Genomic DNA, 16103 nt, shown 5'->3' on the forward strand with positions numbered 1-16103 from the left:
ACTCCTCACAGGAACAGCCGCTTATTCCACAAAGCTTTCTCCTGCCAGCACCTGAAGGAAACACACATGGGAGATGGGGCAAGAGTATTCGCAAGAGCATGTACTGACAGGACAAGGGGGAATGGTTCAAATTGAGAGTAGCTTTAGGTTACATATTGGGAAGAAAGTTTTTACTGTGAGGATGGTGAGGCCCTGGCCTGGTTGCCCAGGGAAGGCGTGGATGCCAGGCGGGATGAAGCTCTGAGCATCCTGGCCTGGTGGAAGGAGTCCCTGCCCATGGCAGAGGGATGGGAACATGATCTTCGGGGTCACCACCCACGCCAGGACAAAGCGCCTTTCCCGGGCCGCCCTCTCGCTCTTTTACTACAGCGCTGTTTATTTTCCGCTCCCGCCGCGACGGCCGCCCTGGCCCCGCCCCTGTCACGGCCCCGCCCCCTCTGACCCCGCCCCGACACCGCGGTCCCGCCCCCTGCCGCTCTCGCCAATGGGCGCGGGCGCTGCCGGTGACGCGCCCGGCCCCGCCCCCCGGCGCTCGGTTTCTGTTTCGCTCCGGGGCCCGCGGGGCCGCCGCCGCCGCTGTCGCGATGGAGCCGCAGCCCGACAGCCTGGAGGGGTGGGTGGCCGTGCGCGACACCGCCTTCGCCGAGCCTCAGCCGCCGCCGCGGCTCCGCTTCCTCGTGGCGTGGAACGGCGCGGAGGGCGCGTTCGCGGTGACCTGCCACGGGCGGGCGGAGGCGGCGGAGCGGGCCCCGCAGAGCTGGGCCGGACTCTTCTCGGCGCCGGCCCTGCGCGGCGTCCACCGGCAGCTGTCGGCCGTGTGCCCGCGTCTGGAGCCCGCCTTCCCCGAGCTGCCGCCCGCTCTGCCCGGCGCGGCCTCGGGCGGGCTCTGGGCCGTGCTATTCCCCGGCGGTGCCGCGCCGGACGAGGCCGAGCTGCAGGAGCTGTGCCGGGCGCTGGAGCTGTACCTGGGCTGGGCCCTGGAGCTCTGCGGCGCCCGCGTGGTGCTGGACGCGCTCTTCGCCGCCGACCGCTGCTGCGACGACGAGTACTTCGAGAGCCTGCACGAGCTCCGCGGGAAGGCCCTGCGCGGCCACCTGGCCCGGGCCAAGGAGGCCCTGAGGCGGGTACGGGAGGAGAGGAGGGAGCCGGGGCGCGGGGCTGGCCCGAGGGTGCGGGGCCGGGGCTGCCGGGCCACGCTGCGGGCAGGGAAGGGGCCCCTCGGTGCGGGACTGTGTTCAGTGCTCGGTGCTGCTGCTGCTCAACTCATGGGTGCACCTGTCTGAGCTCCGGCTGGGCGCCCCGTGCTCCCCTGGGGGCTGCAGGGAAGCCTGGGCTCCCTGCTGCTGCTGCGGGGCTCCGTCGATCCGGGCAGACTCGCCAGACTCACGTGAGCAAGGGTGACCGAGTCACTGATACCAGCTCGCTCCTGGTGTTGTCCAGTGTCCAGATTTGTGCTTACACTAACACTTCTTTATTGTTTGGAAGCTACAAAGTCGCTTTCCAAAATACTAAGTGTCATCGGTCTTGGAGGCGCACCTTTTTTAAGTGGGGAATAAGCCAAGTCCACGTGGGCAGTCGCTGTAAGACATTGGGGCTCTTACTTAAGCTGCAGGCACTCCTACATAAACACATGGCTAAAAACATCCAGGGGTGTTGGGCAATGGGTGGAACAGTAACCGAAGAGGAGAATACAATCATGTGCTAATTTTCTAACCTCCCTGAGAAGGTCTCAGACTACATGTCTGCAGTAATGCTTGTAACTGGGGGATTCTCAGTCTTTTTTTAAGGCCAAACTTAGTCCTGGTCCTATACAAATAAGTGGTTTGTATTCTAAGAAATTGTGTGTGGGTTTTTGCTGGTTATTTAGGTGTCAAATTCTGCCCTACTGATTGAAGTAATGATGATGTTAGCACTTTCTTCCTTTGGTGCCTTAGGTTTCTTCTTGCTATAGATGTGTTCCTGCATCTTTTCCCCTTCTTGTAAGCAAGGATTCAAAGGGTGGTGTGTAGTGACAGAGTTGCAGTTAGGACATCGGAATGTTGAGGAGTTACAGACACTTCAGGCTCAGCAGTGTGGTGCTGCTGTTTCTTGCAGTACCTGTTTACAATCTTCTTTTCTGGCAAAGTAGCCTGATCATGCTTTGGAGGAAAGTTATGATAGTTGACTTCAGCCTTCTCTTTCCTATTGCAGTATTCAACAGATGAAACAACACTACTTTCTCAGAAAGACACTGTTTTTAAAAACACAGCTTTAGTTTACATGAGCATGTGCCTTGTTGTATACAAAAGTGTCTGTCACTGACTAACAGTTCACAGCCCAGTTAGAAATACATTCCAGCCACCACGTTTTCTTGGAAGCAGCACGAGCCTGTTCAGCTCTGTGGCAGTTTGGGGCTTGGTGATGAGGTACAGCTTGGTGCCTCTGATAGTTACTCTCTGATTTCCAGCTATGTTTTAGACATGGCTAAACATGCTGTAGAGTGTTATTGTACTTGCAGGCCTAACAGGGACATAAATTCTTTATACTGTAGTCTAGACCAAGTTATGGAAAACTTAAGAAATAGACATTAAACCAACCGGAAGTACCAGAGCATCCTTTTTTGCTTTTTACATTAATATCCTTCACTAACACTTCCCCTCTACTCACTCTAAGCATCCTCCAGGAGCAGCATGACCCTCACTTGTTGCTTTTAGACTGGGAATCAAAAAGTCAGCTCTTGCATTTGTATTTGGCTTCCACAGTGGGGCAAAAGCAGATTGAAAGTGCTGCTGGTGGGCCCTAGGACTGTGTCTGAGCTGCCACAAGCTCCTGGGAGGCCCAAGAGGCTATCACTCATATGGGATTATCAGAAATGTTGGAGTTCGCGTTCTCTTGTTCCCCTGTTGTGCCAGGCCTGCAGACAGGGTGGGTGGGAAATGCCCTTGAGCTGACTTCCGCAGATTTTCCCTGGGGAAGTTCCTCCATACATGGGAACTCTGCTGTCTTACCCAGACTCAGCTGGCAACAACAAACATGATGGTTTAATTTCAGTGCTTTTCAGTTGCAACACAACCCAAGCTTATTTTTTTTTAATGTTTTCTCTCACTCCTGGTAACACACCCCCCTCCCATCCCCTTCCCTCTTTATGGAGCTGCAGAGCACACGCTGTCCTTCCAGGAAGGTCTGTTTCTCAGTGGAACTTAGCTGTGTTCTCTCAGCCAGCTCACTATCCTGGCATGTAGAGCATGCCATGGGCTCTGCCAGCTGGTGTCAAAGAAAAACCATTGAAGCTGTGATTGGTACCAGTAAACAAATGCAACTGAGGGGAAATCCCCAACTTTTTATTTTGTCATAGAAGGAAACAAATAGGGCCTACTGTATCAAAAGGCAGTAATTCCATGGAAGAACTGTGACTTACAAAGTGTAATACTACTAGAACTGAGGTTAGAATTAGATATTATAAATTATACAAATGCTAAAGGAGTTTAACTGCAGGGTGTATCTGAAGTAAATGCCAATCTGTTTTTTCTGTGCCTGAAGTCAGAGATTCTGGATCCAGAAACTCATTACCAGGCATTTAGTAATTGTGGAAGCAATGCAACATCCAGTTTAAGAATACCTTGCTTGTCCTTCCAGTACAGAATTCCCAAGATTCCCATTTATGTTTATAAAAAGCAGCAACCAAGTCATCTGCTCACAGTTATTAGAATGTTTCTGGTAGACGCCCTAGGCAGGATGCTCCTTGCAGGCTCCTGGTGGAATGTGCAGCAATTAGTGCCTCTAATTAGTGTGGAGTTGGGGGTATTTTCACCTGGGGTGGCTGCAGAGTGCCTGGCACAGGGAAGGGAGTGTTGGCAGTGGAAGGACAGGTCTGGAGCCTGGCAGCATCCAGCACACACGAATGCAAAGCAGCCATGGCTGATTTACCTTTTATCCCACTAGGTTCTGCAGCAGCATAAAAGTGCTGACACAATGGTGGCTTTGATGAAGGTTTATGAAGAAGAAGATGAAGCTTATCAGGATTTGGTCACCATGGCAACACAATTCTACCAGTATTTGCTGCAGCCCTTCAGAGACATGCGAGAGCTGGCGACACTGTACAAACTGGAAATCCTGGTGAGTCTGCCTGTACAAAGTGAAAGGCCAAGCTACACAGTGGGGCATCAGCTGCTCTTGGAGCAGTTCAGGCTCAAATCATGTAACATTCCCTACTTCTGCCTGTACCTGCTTTTTTTCCCTCTGCCAACCCACCAGACATGACTGACAAATTTAGAGTTAGGGCAGAGCCACTCTCAGGATCTCAGAGTCCATGATAATGGCTTGACTAGAACTGCAGCTGACTTCCCACTTAAAAGGAGAATATCCCCTGGCTCCACCTCCCTGGGGTTTACTCTGGGAGGCTGAATTTACTGTGTTATACGTAGCCTTTGTTGTGCCGCCTTCCCATGGGATTAGTTTTTACATTCAGTGTGTCATCCCCTGGAATGCTGATGCACCAGATTAACTCAGTTTTGGAGGAGACCTTCCCACTCAAAGGAGTTTTCTGTTACTGCTACAACCTGCTAGAACTGCAGATGAAAATATATCAGTTGCCCCTGCATTCACTTTGTTTTATGTGCATCTTAAACTGGAAGCACATTCTGAAAGTTATGATGCCCCTGGAAACAACAGGCATTTACTATGTTGATTTTCCCTAAATAGTGTGTTAAAATTAAAGTGAGCTGTTAATGTTCCCAAAGAGAGCAGAACAGTTTTAAGTTTAGATTAAGGTGCTTGAATATTGAAGGTCTAAACCTGTAACAATAAAATGTTCAATGTACTGTTCTGAAAATTAAAGTGGAAATTGGAAAGAATGAAACAAAGATTACATTTAAAAAAAAAATCTGTAAGGGATATTTAGGCTCATTTGAAATATAATTCTTCTAAAAATATATTTGAATACTAGGCTTGTTCCTGTATCTCCTTTGTGGACTTGAAAACATTCTCTTCTGTTTCTTTTCTGTATCCCTGTTCCTGTGTGAAAGAGCTGCCAAACTGGAGAACCTGCTGGTGCAATGTGCTGTCAACACGTGGGGAAAAATAGAAGAGAACATTGCACATTGAAGTGTTACTTTTAGTAACAATAAAAAACGCTTGTGTTGGATGTCATTTTAAAGATAATAGTTTAAAAAATATTTTAAGAAGTAAATTAATCCAAGTGTGAGGTCAGGATTGGGGAACAAAGTTTCTGAATCAGCCTAGAGAATGAGAAATAGGAACGAGCAGTGATTCACTTTGTGACAGGTGAGGGGAAGGTCATGTTTGCCACCATTCTTGAAACATCTCCAAGTGTAGCACAGTGTGGCTGCACCTCTGTGGAAACCAGGTGGTAACTGAGAGTTTTGTGTCCTTGTAGAAATCTTTGCAGTATGATAATCTGGGGCCTAGAAGAGTAGCAGCTTTGCAGAAGGATGCTGATGAATGGACTAAGAGAGCTGAGAGTGCTGTGTGCTCCATTCAGGATATCACAGTGAACTACTTCAAGGAAACTGTAAAGGCTCTGGCAGGTAATCAGAATGACTTACACAAAAGGTTGTGTAAATGCCTAACTTAGGTGACTGAGAGCTCTTCTTACCTCTGTGCAGAACCTGAGGTTCAGGTGAGTGTCCAACTTAAGAAAGAAATACTTTATTCACTTAGGATTTTTATATCTTTTAACCAGTTTAGTTGACAACTTGGATTTGACTTGCCTGAGATATACAGCTGCAAACCTCTGCACAAAAGCCATGGGTGCTTTTAATGCTTGATGTGCAAGCCTCAAGGATTTCAGCATGTGAACAGAATATGTTGCTGTGCAACTGTTAGGGTGTATTTCCGTGGTGCAATGAAGTATTTTACTTACATGTATAAGGTCACAAATTCAACCTTGTAATCTTGTAATTTCTAAAGCTTCAGAAATAGTTTAATAAGATTAGCATTTTTAATACTTCAGAAACACACAAGGGCTGTTAGTACCCTGCATTTCTCATGCTTTACTGCCATGTTTTAATCTACAGCAATGCACAAACAGATGGAGCAAGATGAGGAGAGATTTGGTAAAACCACCTGGGCATCAGCTTTGCCACGACTAGAAAACCTGAAATATATGTTAGCAAAAGAAACCCTTCAGCATCTGAGGGCGAGAGAGCTGTGCCTGAAACAGAAGAGAACTGGCATTCAGAAACTCGTAAGACCTTACAAAGCCTCCTTTTCTGTCACTGTTCTTTGAAGGGCTGATCAAAACTTACCAGAATGGTCATGAGAGTAGGCTTTTCAAGTCTGTCTGTGCAATAGTTTAGGTTTTCAGCACAGTTTTATGTTGTGGAAAATGCATGTCTGCCGTTTTTTAATTGCTCCTGCATGTTTGAGGACACTCAGCAAAGCTTAACATACATGCTTTGAGTTCAAGTGTCATTTGAGCATTTGTGATAATAGTCTTTGAAATTGTTTCCTTTTATGGAGGTAAAGACCAGATATTATTTTCAGAGGACACTGAAAAATTAAGATACTTCTTTAATACTAATCTTTGATGCCATGTAACTGCTGTTAGGAGTACCTGATATTTATTTTCCGAGAGCAGTGAACTGTACCATGTATAATTGTTTTCAGGAGCAGTATCATTTGTACAGATTATAATGAAGTCTTTCCTGGTAAAATGAAGGTAAATGTATACTTAAGGTTAATAAGGTTCTCTGCTCCTCTGAGTTTCTGCTCTAAGCTATTTCTAATGCTCTGTTGTTTTCCATACCAAAGCAGCTGCCAGTTAGACCAGGCTCCTTATAGGCATCTGTGCATCCACACGTTTCATGTGTGCATATTTTGTTACTAATGCTTTTTATTTTCTGTTACAGATGGAGAATCTTGGAGAACAAGAAGAGAATTTAGGTATAGTGGAGGAGCTGGAAATACAGTATTATGAAACACAGCTGGAATTATATAATGTTCAGCTTGAAGTATTGAAACATGAAGAGATGCTGCTTATTGTACAGCTGGACACTATAAAGAGACAGATTAAAGGTGAGAATAAAATATTATTTAAGCACATGTTCAGAACACAGAAGTGACATAGCCTGCTCTGTTTTCAATTAAAAAGAAGGATATCATTGCTTGGGTCTTGCTAATAGAAAGCATTGCTGGAAAACATTAATGCTGTGGTACCATCTGATATTTTGTCTTTAATTAGACACTTTGATTAATTAGGCACTAATTTGATAACACAAGTTTAAAAAAAACAGCCACAGCGGTTGCTCCTCTTGCTAGCAGCTGTGATTTGTGCATGCCCTGGTTTAGCATGGAGTAATTTATATTGACAGTGCTTAACTGCTCTAATAGCTGCAAGATCTATGCACAGAAACTGGGTATCATGAACCTGCTAAAGTAGGTCCTGTACTTCATCATCATCTATTCTAATCTAACATGTAGAAATTACAAAATGCGTCCTATAGTGACAAAAAGAGGTGGTTATAGCTAGAATGGTACCTGAACACTACTGTCTTCCAGTTAAAGTGTCTCTTTGTGACACAGTTGTACCAAGTTAGGCACCAGTTGTGTTCTTTTTTGTGCTTATGAATTCTCCATGAGTTTACCACGTACACTGTGAGGTAAACATTGCTGCCACTTGTTACATAACTGAAGCGTGGTAAATAGTAAAACAAGACACCCAGTGTTGATCAGAAGAGTCTTCCATTTTCCAGGAAAAACTCCACTTGGTGAAGGTAGGACTTGGAACACAGGGAGACATTTGAAAGAGGAAGCTAAATAACAAATGCTAACAGCATAAATTTGATCCTGCAAAGCTGCCCTGTGAGTAATGTGACATGTTTGCATATGACTGTGAAGGACCCAGCTCGGCTCTGGAGCTTTACACTTACTCATAACTAACTCACTGCCTTCAATGGCTTTGAAAATGTCATTAGCTCTTTAAATGTTTAAATGACTGTGGCAATTTTTGGTTTCTTAAAAAATGCCAAATGCCTTTTTAGAGAAACAGGATGAAGTTGTTTACTATGATACATGTGAAAATCCTGAGGAGCTCAAGGTCATTGAACAGAGCATGGAACAACATTTCGCTAACTTGTCAGCCATGACGGTGCTGAGGCAGAAGACAAAGCAGTTGGAGACAAAGCGTGGGACTGTCTGTGCGAGGAGAGCCTACCTCAGGAACAAAAAAGTAAATGCAGTCCTGGAGATGTGCATTTCCTTCAGCTGATGTCTTGACTCACGAGGGATGGACAGGAAACAATTAGGGAAGTTTGGGTGGAGTGTGCAAGATGATTCGTGACTCAGTGCCAAGGCCTGCAAGCTGAAAGAGGGGCAATGTGATTTTAACAGCTTTACACTCCATGGTGTGGTGCAAGTGTGTCTGGCTTGGAAAGAGAGCACAAACTTACCTGGGTGACTCAGGTGTTCTCCCATCAGCTAGACCTTACCTGAGCCCTGTGGGGCCAGCTGGAGCTTTGCCCTAGCGGTCTTTTCAAAAGCAGCTGCAGTAGAGGAGGAAACTGACCTTCTGTGGAGGAAGCTGCAGTCATAGGACAACTCACACACTGATACTTTACCTTTGAACAGGAGGAAGGGGAAACTTTAACAGCTCTCAGTTCTGTGCAAAGGGCAGTTTTTCATTTGTTTCCCAATCAGAGCAGAACACTGAAGACAAAAGTTGACTCTCATGAACCTTCTCAGTAAAAGGAGTTTACCTCACACCTGCAGTTCTGCTGGGGCAGAGAGCAGAGTTTAGTTTCGAGTCTATCTGACCTTTTATCTCTCAGTAGCCTGGACAAACTGGGAATTACATTGGAAATGTTTTGTGAGCCATCATTGTCTCTTGCAACTGCTTCCTTGGCAGACACTTCTTTTGCTTCTGTTTTCATTTACTTAATTGCTGTCTATTGGTTGTATAACACTGAAGCCAAATGCCACATGGTTTGCAAATGCTTGTCCAGCCATGTGGATAATCCCCCTCTGTACAGAGACAAAAAGCAACTCCCAGAGAAAATACTGAAACCTGCGGCTTGTCTTTGGTACTTTTTACCAACAGAGAGTACCCTTGCTAGGCATTCTTGTGCTTCCCATACTTTTGCTTCCCTGCCTTTTGTACTTGGGAGCTATGGCAAATGAGGGAGAGGGGGAAAAGTAGCTTTGTATTTTTGTAGTGCTTTGCTAGCTTCCTTCTTGCCTTCCTCGTGTCTTTGCATGAGCTCATTTCTTCTCTGCTTTTCATCTCCCTTTCTTCTCTTTTTTTTCTTTTTTTTTTTTTTTTTTAATAAACTGTAAGACAAGGGTTGGGTCACATCTGGATCATTTTTGCTCCAGCATGAGTAAAAATATGGCTGATTAGGAGAACATTTGCTTTAGCCATAAAGGAGTCCCACAGACTTCACCATGAGGGTCTCACATATGACACTAGTTGAGCTTAGCCATCTTTCTTGGCACTGCCAAGCACCCAGCTGTGGTTGCTGTTTAGTGGCTGGTGCTCAGGAGTTACTGGCAGAGCTGGTGCAGAGGAAGTGTGAACTGACTGAGAGTTGCATGAATTCTGCTCTTCCCCCAGGATCAGTGTGAGGCGAGCCACCGGCAGAGGCTGCAACAGGCAGAGGAGAGCAGAAAGCGCTTCCAGCAGCACCACAGCATCCAGATAGTGAGTACCCAACAGCAGCCCTGGGCAGTCTGGCAGCTGCTGGTTTTCACACACTAAGGCTCACTTACTTGTGTTTTAATGCAGAAGAGAGACAAACAAAAAGAAGAGGAGAAAAAGAAAAAAGCTTGGATAAGCCAGGAACGTCAGAAAACGCTGGAGAGGCTGAAAGTATTCAGGGAGGCAAGTACTGTAACTGCAGTACAGTGTCAGAACGTGTCAGAAAGCTGCCATAGCTCACATTGTCCCAGTCAGAGACAGCTGTTGGGATAGCCTAAAATAGGATTATATATAGTGAGTACAGGTGATTAAATCTCCTATAAGGACACAATTTCCAGGTGTGGACTTGGTTGCAAAGAATACCGGTGAGGAAATGGCTTTGAAATAAATGCTTTATTATTCATTTAAATTTATTCAGGGTTGAATTTTTGCTTGAATGGGTGAGTGGGACAGTTCTGTGCTCTGTGTGGCTTTTTATCTCATTTGGGCTGATGTTTTGGCCAGTCCAATGGAGATGTGACCTCCTGCCTTATGATTTCTTTTCCAGAAGTGTCCAGCTCATGTTGTTCTGAAGACGTCTGGTCCCCAGCCTCGCAGTCCCAGGCTGCCACGAGGCATCCCTCAGCAGGGTGTGGTGCTGTCCCCTCCCCCTGCATCGAGCACAGGGGCAGCCCCAGCAGCTCTGCGCCCTGCACCCTCACCAAGAGTAAGGGCAGCCCTCGAGCAGCCACAGAGCATTCTGCTTGTGGAAGACAAGGAACCAAAAGCTCCGTGTCAGAATACCCCAGCAGACATCCCTGTCCAGATTTTTGTTACTGATGGGGACACAGAGGAACAAAAGCACAGCGAGGAATTGATGAGCTCTCCATGCTCACCACCTCCTCCTCCACCACCTCCTCCCTTGCCCCCTCCACCCCCACCTCCCCCCCTACCCTTCCAGTTAAAAACACCATCAGCAACAGAGGATAAACCCCTTCCCCTCAGCTCTGATAGCCCCTCAGAAAGCCCTGCACTGCACAATCAGGATGACTCATCCACGAGGTCTATAAATAATTGCATAGGTAAGTAGGCTCACATCTACTGCTGCTTTTTAATGCATTTCCTTTATTTTTGTGGTCTCCCTCCCTCCTCTGCTTCTGGACAGGAATAGTGTGTAGTTTTGATCGGAAGGATGAGTCTCCTAGAAAGCTTAGTCTAAGAAATGACATAAAATAACACTGACCATAGCTCAGGACGTCAAATGAGTAACAATGATTTGTGTTTGCTGTTTGAGATACTTCACAGGGTCCTGATGGTCCAGTCAGAACACCAGTGTGGGTAAATTTGTAGCTGTACTAAGGCTACATTTTAGTGTTCCTGATGTATGTACTACAGAGCTGGTAATTGGGCTGCTTATGTTTCTGTGGTGTGCACAGCTTTTGTCCACTCACAATTTGCTTGGTTTCTAAATAAAGGTTTCCTAAGGGAGGGAATTCATGCAGAATTCAACCAGGATTTGAAAGGCAAGTGAATAGCTTTGGCATACATTCCCAGGGAAGAAATTGTGCTCTGTTACACCTTTGCTTTGTTAGCGGGATCATGCAGGTGTAATTGAAGGCTGAACTTGGCAATTGTAGGAGTAGTTTGAATGACAATAGAGCTCAGCAGCCTCCCAGGGCTGCACTGGGTGCATCCTGCTAACAGATTTATTTTTGTCTCTGAGGTGAGTGGATATTTTGACTATGTCAGAGAGATTGATCTAAGCTGGAAGGCTGCAATTTTTTTTTTTTGTTTTTCACAGTGTAGCTTATGCTAGTATGAACAGTGTCTTTAAAAGTGGTACATTCCTTTTCCTTTTCAACTCTTCACAATACATGCAAGCAGCCTTTGTATCCTATCAGTTCAGAGGCAAACCACAGGCAGAAATACCAGGGGAAGTTCAGTGTTTTCAGTTCTTCCAAGCTGTGGGGAAGTACAAGCAGCTGAAGGGCTGAGACACAATTGAGTTACCATGACAAACTACTGTGCATCCAATGCAGACTTCAGGGTGGGATATCCATGGGATAACTACCACAGATACTCTTAAGAAGCCTTGATTAGCAACAGGAGTTGTACACCTGAGTGGTCTTATTACTATTGGAACAGCCTTTCTGGTAGCTAGTATTTGCTGCTGTTCATGGCCTAACATTGATGTCTTTTCATTATTTTTGGATAAGAAAATAGGTTTTTTTGTTTATTGAAGAGATATGATTAGTTGTTTACACCTGTTTCTTGAAGAAAGCCATCATGTCAGTAGCTGTAACTGTAATTGCTAGATTACCACAGGAACTTACTGAAACAGCTTCATAAACATGTTGGTTTTAGTTATGGGCTACTCATGTCTTTGTGTGTTAAAAGCCAGGAGAGGCTGCTTTCATAATTTGTTTGTTTGACTAATCTTTTATCAGGTAGCCCATTTAGGTAGCAGACTTAAGACTCTCCTACTTGTAGGCTTTGTAAGGCAATCTGGTGGATCTTTGCTTGATCCTTTTCAGGCTCTGAAGGTAGCACAGGATTTAGCAGCCTGTTCCATTTCAAGTGGTTGATGTTAATCACATAACCTTGTGTGCACTGCGCATGGCAAAAATGTTTCTAGCTGTGAGGCACAGATGGTCTGGACCTATTGCTGTCCAGGGAAACAGCCTCCCTGTCTGACAGTCTGGAGCAAGCAGCAGAGAGTCCAACAGGAGTAAAACTCAAATTAGTGTGTATCAGGAGCTCTAGTGGAAACTCTCAGTATAGTTTCCTTCATGGTCTGCAGTTCAGAAACACACTGCAGATCTAAATCATGTTGTAAAATAGGAATTGTTTTCTAAGTCCATGCGGAAAAGAGCTGCCTGTATAGGCTTGATCTGGCTCCCAGTGACTTCAGTGATGCACTTTAAAGCCCTTCTAGTCAAATCCTTCCATTTTTCTCTTGGCTGAGCCAAAATGCAATTGGCTGTCTCAGCAGGCTTCTGGGCAAGCTAGGAGGGATGGTGGATTGTTTATAACACAGAATGGAAGAGATTTTTTTGGTTCAGTGAAATTTTTTTTGAAAGCCCATAAAGTTGTAATGAAAAAGAGTGTTGTCCTTTGTGTATAATTTCTTCCTTAGAGCACAGCCTTATATAATGATGAAGAGGCATTGGATTCTCAATTCAAGATATAAAAGCTGTAACTGTTTTTTTAAAAGCAGTTCCAGAGCCTGCTGTTTTGCAGAGCTTGAAGGAGTCTGTGCCAGAACAGACCATTCTTGTGCCAGCACAGACCATCCTAGGGCTAGCACAGCTTAAAGGAAGAGCCCTGAGCACTTGGGTAGGGCTTCATGCCTCTGAAGTGTGGTTGTCTCGTTTTTCTGGTAACAGTAGCTGGGTGTGTTGCAGGGTCCATGGATGAAGTTCTGGCCTCTCTGAAGCGCAGTGAAGTTCACCTCCGCAGAGTGGAGCAGCCAAACCCCTACACCTCTGTGAAGGACAGCATCCTCTCTGCCATCAGGCAGGGGGTTAAACTAAGGAAAGTGAATCGAGATGCTGACAGAGATGGCAGCAGAGGATCCCCCAATGAGCTGGAGAGAAGCATTAAGGCAGCCATGCAGAGAATTAAGAAAGTGTCTGCTGATTCTGAAGAAGAGGAGGACAACGATCAGAATAATGGAGAATGGGACAACTAACCTGCCTAACAGACTTGCTGACTGCAACAGAGTGTGTGCCTCATTTTGCACATTGTAGAAGACTGTCCCTGTCAAAATGAAGGAACTGTGTGGTTGTGTGTGGTGTTCTCATAGTCCAAAATGTCTTGTAAAGTAAAAGAATCCTGCTGATTTTCTGTAGGAGCTAGAGATTCATATTTTTGCATGATAAATCATACTCCAAATTATGCTTGCACTAATAGGTGTTCCTGGCTCAACCATGTAGTGTTTTCACCACATCTGAAGACAGCTGAAATGCTGGATTTAAACATATATTATTTAGATTGTTACTACACAGTGGGTAATGCTATCACAACAAAGTTTAAGGAGTGAAAATATAACTGAAAATCTCTTGTCAGATAAAAGTAGAGGCAAATCTGTGGTGACAGAGGCAGACCAAAAAATGTAGCATAATCTGGAGTCTCTCACTCCTGCCTCCATTGTCCAGAAAATTCTTAAATATTTTGCTTGTCTAATACAGCTCACTCTTAAATAACTGCCCGGATATTCCATTTATCATCATCTTAGAAAGTGTGCACTTTTGGATGGCTTGATAATGCTGATTGGGGAGATCAGTTTCAAGTTTGAAATAACCACTACTACAGTAATTACTGAAAAGTTTACTTTTTTAGCTGAAAGGTTAAGTATAGAGAACTTTTAGATGTTAAATGTTTTTCATACATCTGCATTTACAACGACCTGTTGACATGAAAGAAAGAGCCAAAATATTGTATACAATATTTTTCAGGATTTAGTCCTGTGATGCAGGGCTGCATTTCTCCACTGAGAACTTCAATGCATGTTAATAGTTACTCTCATGAATTTAAATTACCTGATGGCCTTACAAATGGCAGGTTGTGCCTGGAATCGGACTATTTCAAAATTCAGCTACATGCAATTTAGACAGTCTTGCTATTTTGGGTAGATAGTGGCACAAATTATTAAAGTTATTTTTTTGAAGTTTATACTGACCCTTAATAAAAATATATCTTGACAGAAGAAGTAGATTGAGTGTGCTGTCACTTTAGGATACTGCTGTGAACTGAGCATTATTTATACCGTGGTACCCTGGGTTTGGACAGCAAGTGGCAGCCATACAGCAACTGCACTCTCACTCATGGTGTATGTAAATGCCCTTATTTTCCCAAATATTTATGAATTGTAATTTGGTAACAAAATTGAAAATACAGTGCTTTAATTCCCTCTTCCACTGTAGAGCAGCAGATCTGTTTAATCAGCACAGTAAATATGTATGCAGCAGTTTTCATGCAAGAAGAAGACGCAGCAGCTGGGAGTTCATTTTTTACTGTTTAAGTACCTACTGCCATTTGGATTTGAGGAAAAACCACTGGTTTTGGTCCTTTGCTATGAAACCAACGAGAGGCAAAAGGAACATGAGCACAGGTGAGGTGTTACTGGGCTGGGCTGGGGGCAGCAGGGCAGAACGCACCCCAATACTGACTGAGCACTTCCCATAGAGACAATCATCCTGTGAAAGCAAAGATTTCTTCCCCAAGGGTACCCTGGGCAGAGGGGGTGCTCAGCCCAGGGGTGGTGCTGGGGCTGAAGCTGAGAGCTGTCCCAGCCGTGCCCTTTGTGGGCAGTTATTTAAAGCTGCGTGAAGGGTGCCGGGGCTCGGCTGCCTCCCCCTGGCTGCTGCCTCCTGCCAACAGCACAGAGCCCTTCACTGATTCACTGTTGTTGCATTCCTGGGAAGCTGCACACAGTTAATGCAGAGAATTAAGTGAGTTGCAATTTCTCCATCAAATCTTGCAGCTTTTGTGTGTTTAACAGCAGCACTTTCACTCAGGAGAGGCCATCTGAGGATCAGCACCACTGGACAGTGATTTCTTCTGCTTAAGAGTTTCTTTTGTAACCATGTCTGAAACTCATCTGGGTCTGATCTCGTGTCCAACACAGCTCTACGTCCCAGGCTGAAAAATATTCTTGAAAATCCACTCAGAAGCTGCTGAACCCACATGTTTTCTGAAGCCTGTTTTATTTGCTGGACAGCCAGGCAGTCTGCTCTGTGGAAAATGGGCTGCTGCAATTTTCTGGTTGGTGTAGAAGATTTCAGCTCTATCAAGTAATCCTCACTGCCTGCTTCACCACCAAGATTTAATGGATCCTACTCAGCAGAGTAGCTGCTGCACCACCAATTCTCCTGGATGTCAGAAGCACAGCCAAGGTAAACAACAGAAGCACTGGCATTAGCCTAAAGAGAAAAAGGTGGGAGAGCAGTTTTCAAATACATAAGAAGCAGCTGCAAAGAGGAGGGAAGTAATTTGTTCTGCGTGTTCACTGGGAGATAAGGGGCTTAAATTACAGCTGAAATGATTCAGGGTAATGGTAGGAAAACCTTTCTAACAAACAATGAGAGCAGAGAGGTGCAGGGACAGGTTGCCTGGAAAGGTGGTTTCTGTCACTGGAAGTCTTTCTAAGGTCAGACAAACACCCCAGGGTTCTGCTGGTGTTGCTGTGGCAGGGAGAGGTTTGCAGCCCATGCCCAGTGAGCTCAGTGTCCTGCTGCCTGGAGGCTCAGTTTGCTCTGCAGGGGAAGCCACTGCTTGTTTTCTGAGAAATGTCCAAATATAAGGACATGCAAAAAACCTTTCTAAGCTGCCCTCAGATTTTCCTTCTGTCTCTGTGTGACCATGACCACAGTGGGCTGTGGAGGGGAGGGTGGGTAAGAAATAGCCCCAGTGCCATGGGTAGGTGGGGACTCAAGAAAACCACCTGGAAGTGCTAAAGGAGAGAGGATTAATTAATCTGGATTTGAACTCA

At 45.4% G+C, this 16103-nt stretch overlaps 1 protein-coding gene across 1 annotated transcript; it reads left to right on the plus strand.

The window, feature by feature from the left end:
* Positions 1-569: 569 nt before the first annotated feature.
* Positions 570-14338, plus strand: WHAMM (WASP homolog associated with actin, golgi membranes and microtubules). The gene is made up of 10 exons (XM_058811403.1): positions 570-1124; positions 3922-4095; positions 5375-5525; positions 6015-6184; positions 6849-7014; positions 7980-8167; positions 9548-9634; positions 9719-9814; positions 10179-10692; positions 13015-14338. The coding sequence occupies exons 1-10, from the start codon at positions 585-587 to the stop codon at positions 13299-13301; spliced, it is 2373 nt and encodes a 790-aa protein (XP_058667386.1). The 5' UTR covers positions 570-584; the 3' UTR covers positions 13302-14338.
* Positions 14339-16103: the final 1765 nt, after the last annotated feature.

This window comes from Ammospiza caudacuta, chromosome 10 (genome assembly GCF_027887145.1).
Source record: "Ammospiza caudacuta isolate bAmmCau1 chromosome 10, bAmmCau1.pri, whole genome shotgun sequence".
In the NCBI taxonomy this organism is placed as follows: Eukaryota; Metazoa; Chordata; class Aves; order Passeriformes; family Passerellidae; genus Ammospiza; species Ammospiza caudacuta.

Bases quoted from the DNA above. Each gene is read 5' to 3' on its own strand.
- WHAMM (XM_058811403.1), top strand. From the start codon at position 585: ATGGAGCCGCAGCCCGACAGCCTGGAGGGGTGGGTGGCCGTGCGCGAC. The intron at 9,635-9,718 runs GTGAGTACCCAA...GTTTTAATGCAG, and splicing joins AGCACCACAGCATCCAGATA to AAGAGAGACAAACAAAAAGA. The intron at 10,693-13,014 runs GTAAGTAGGCTC...GGTGTGTTGCAG, and splicing joins GTCTATAAATAATTGCATAG to GGTCCATGGATGAAGTTCTG.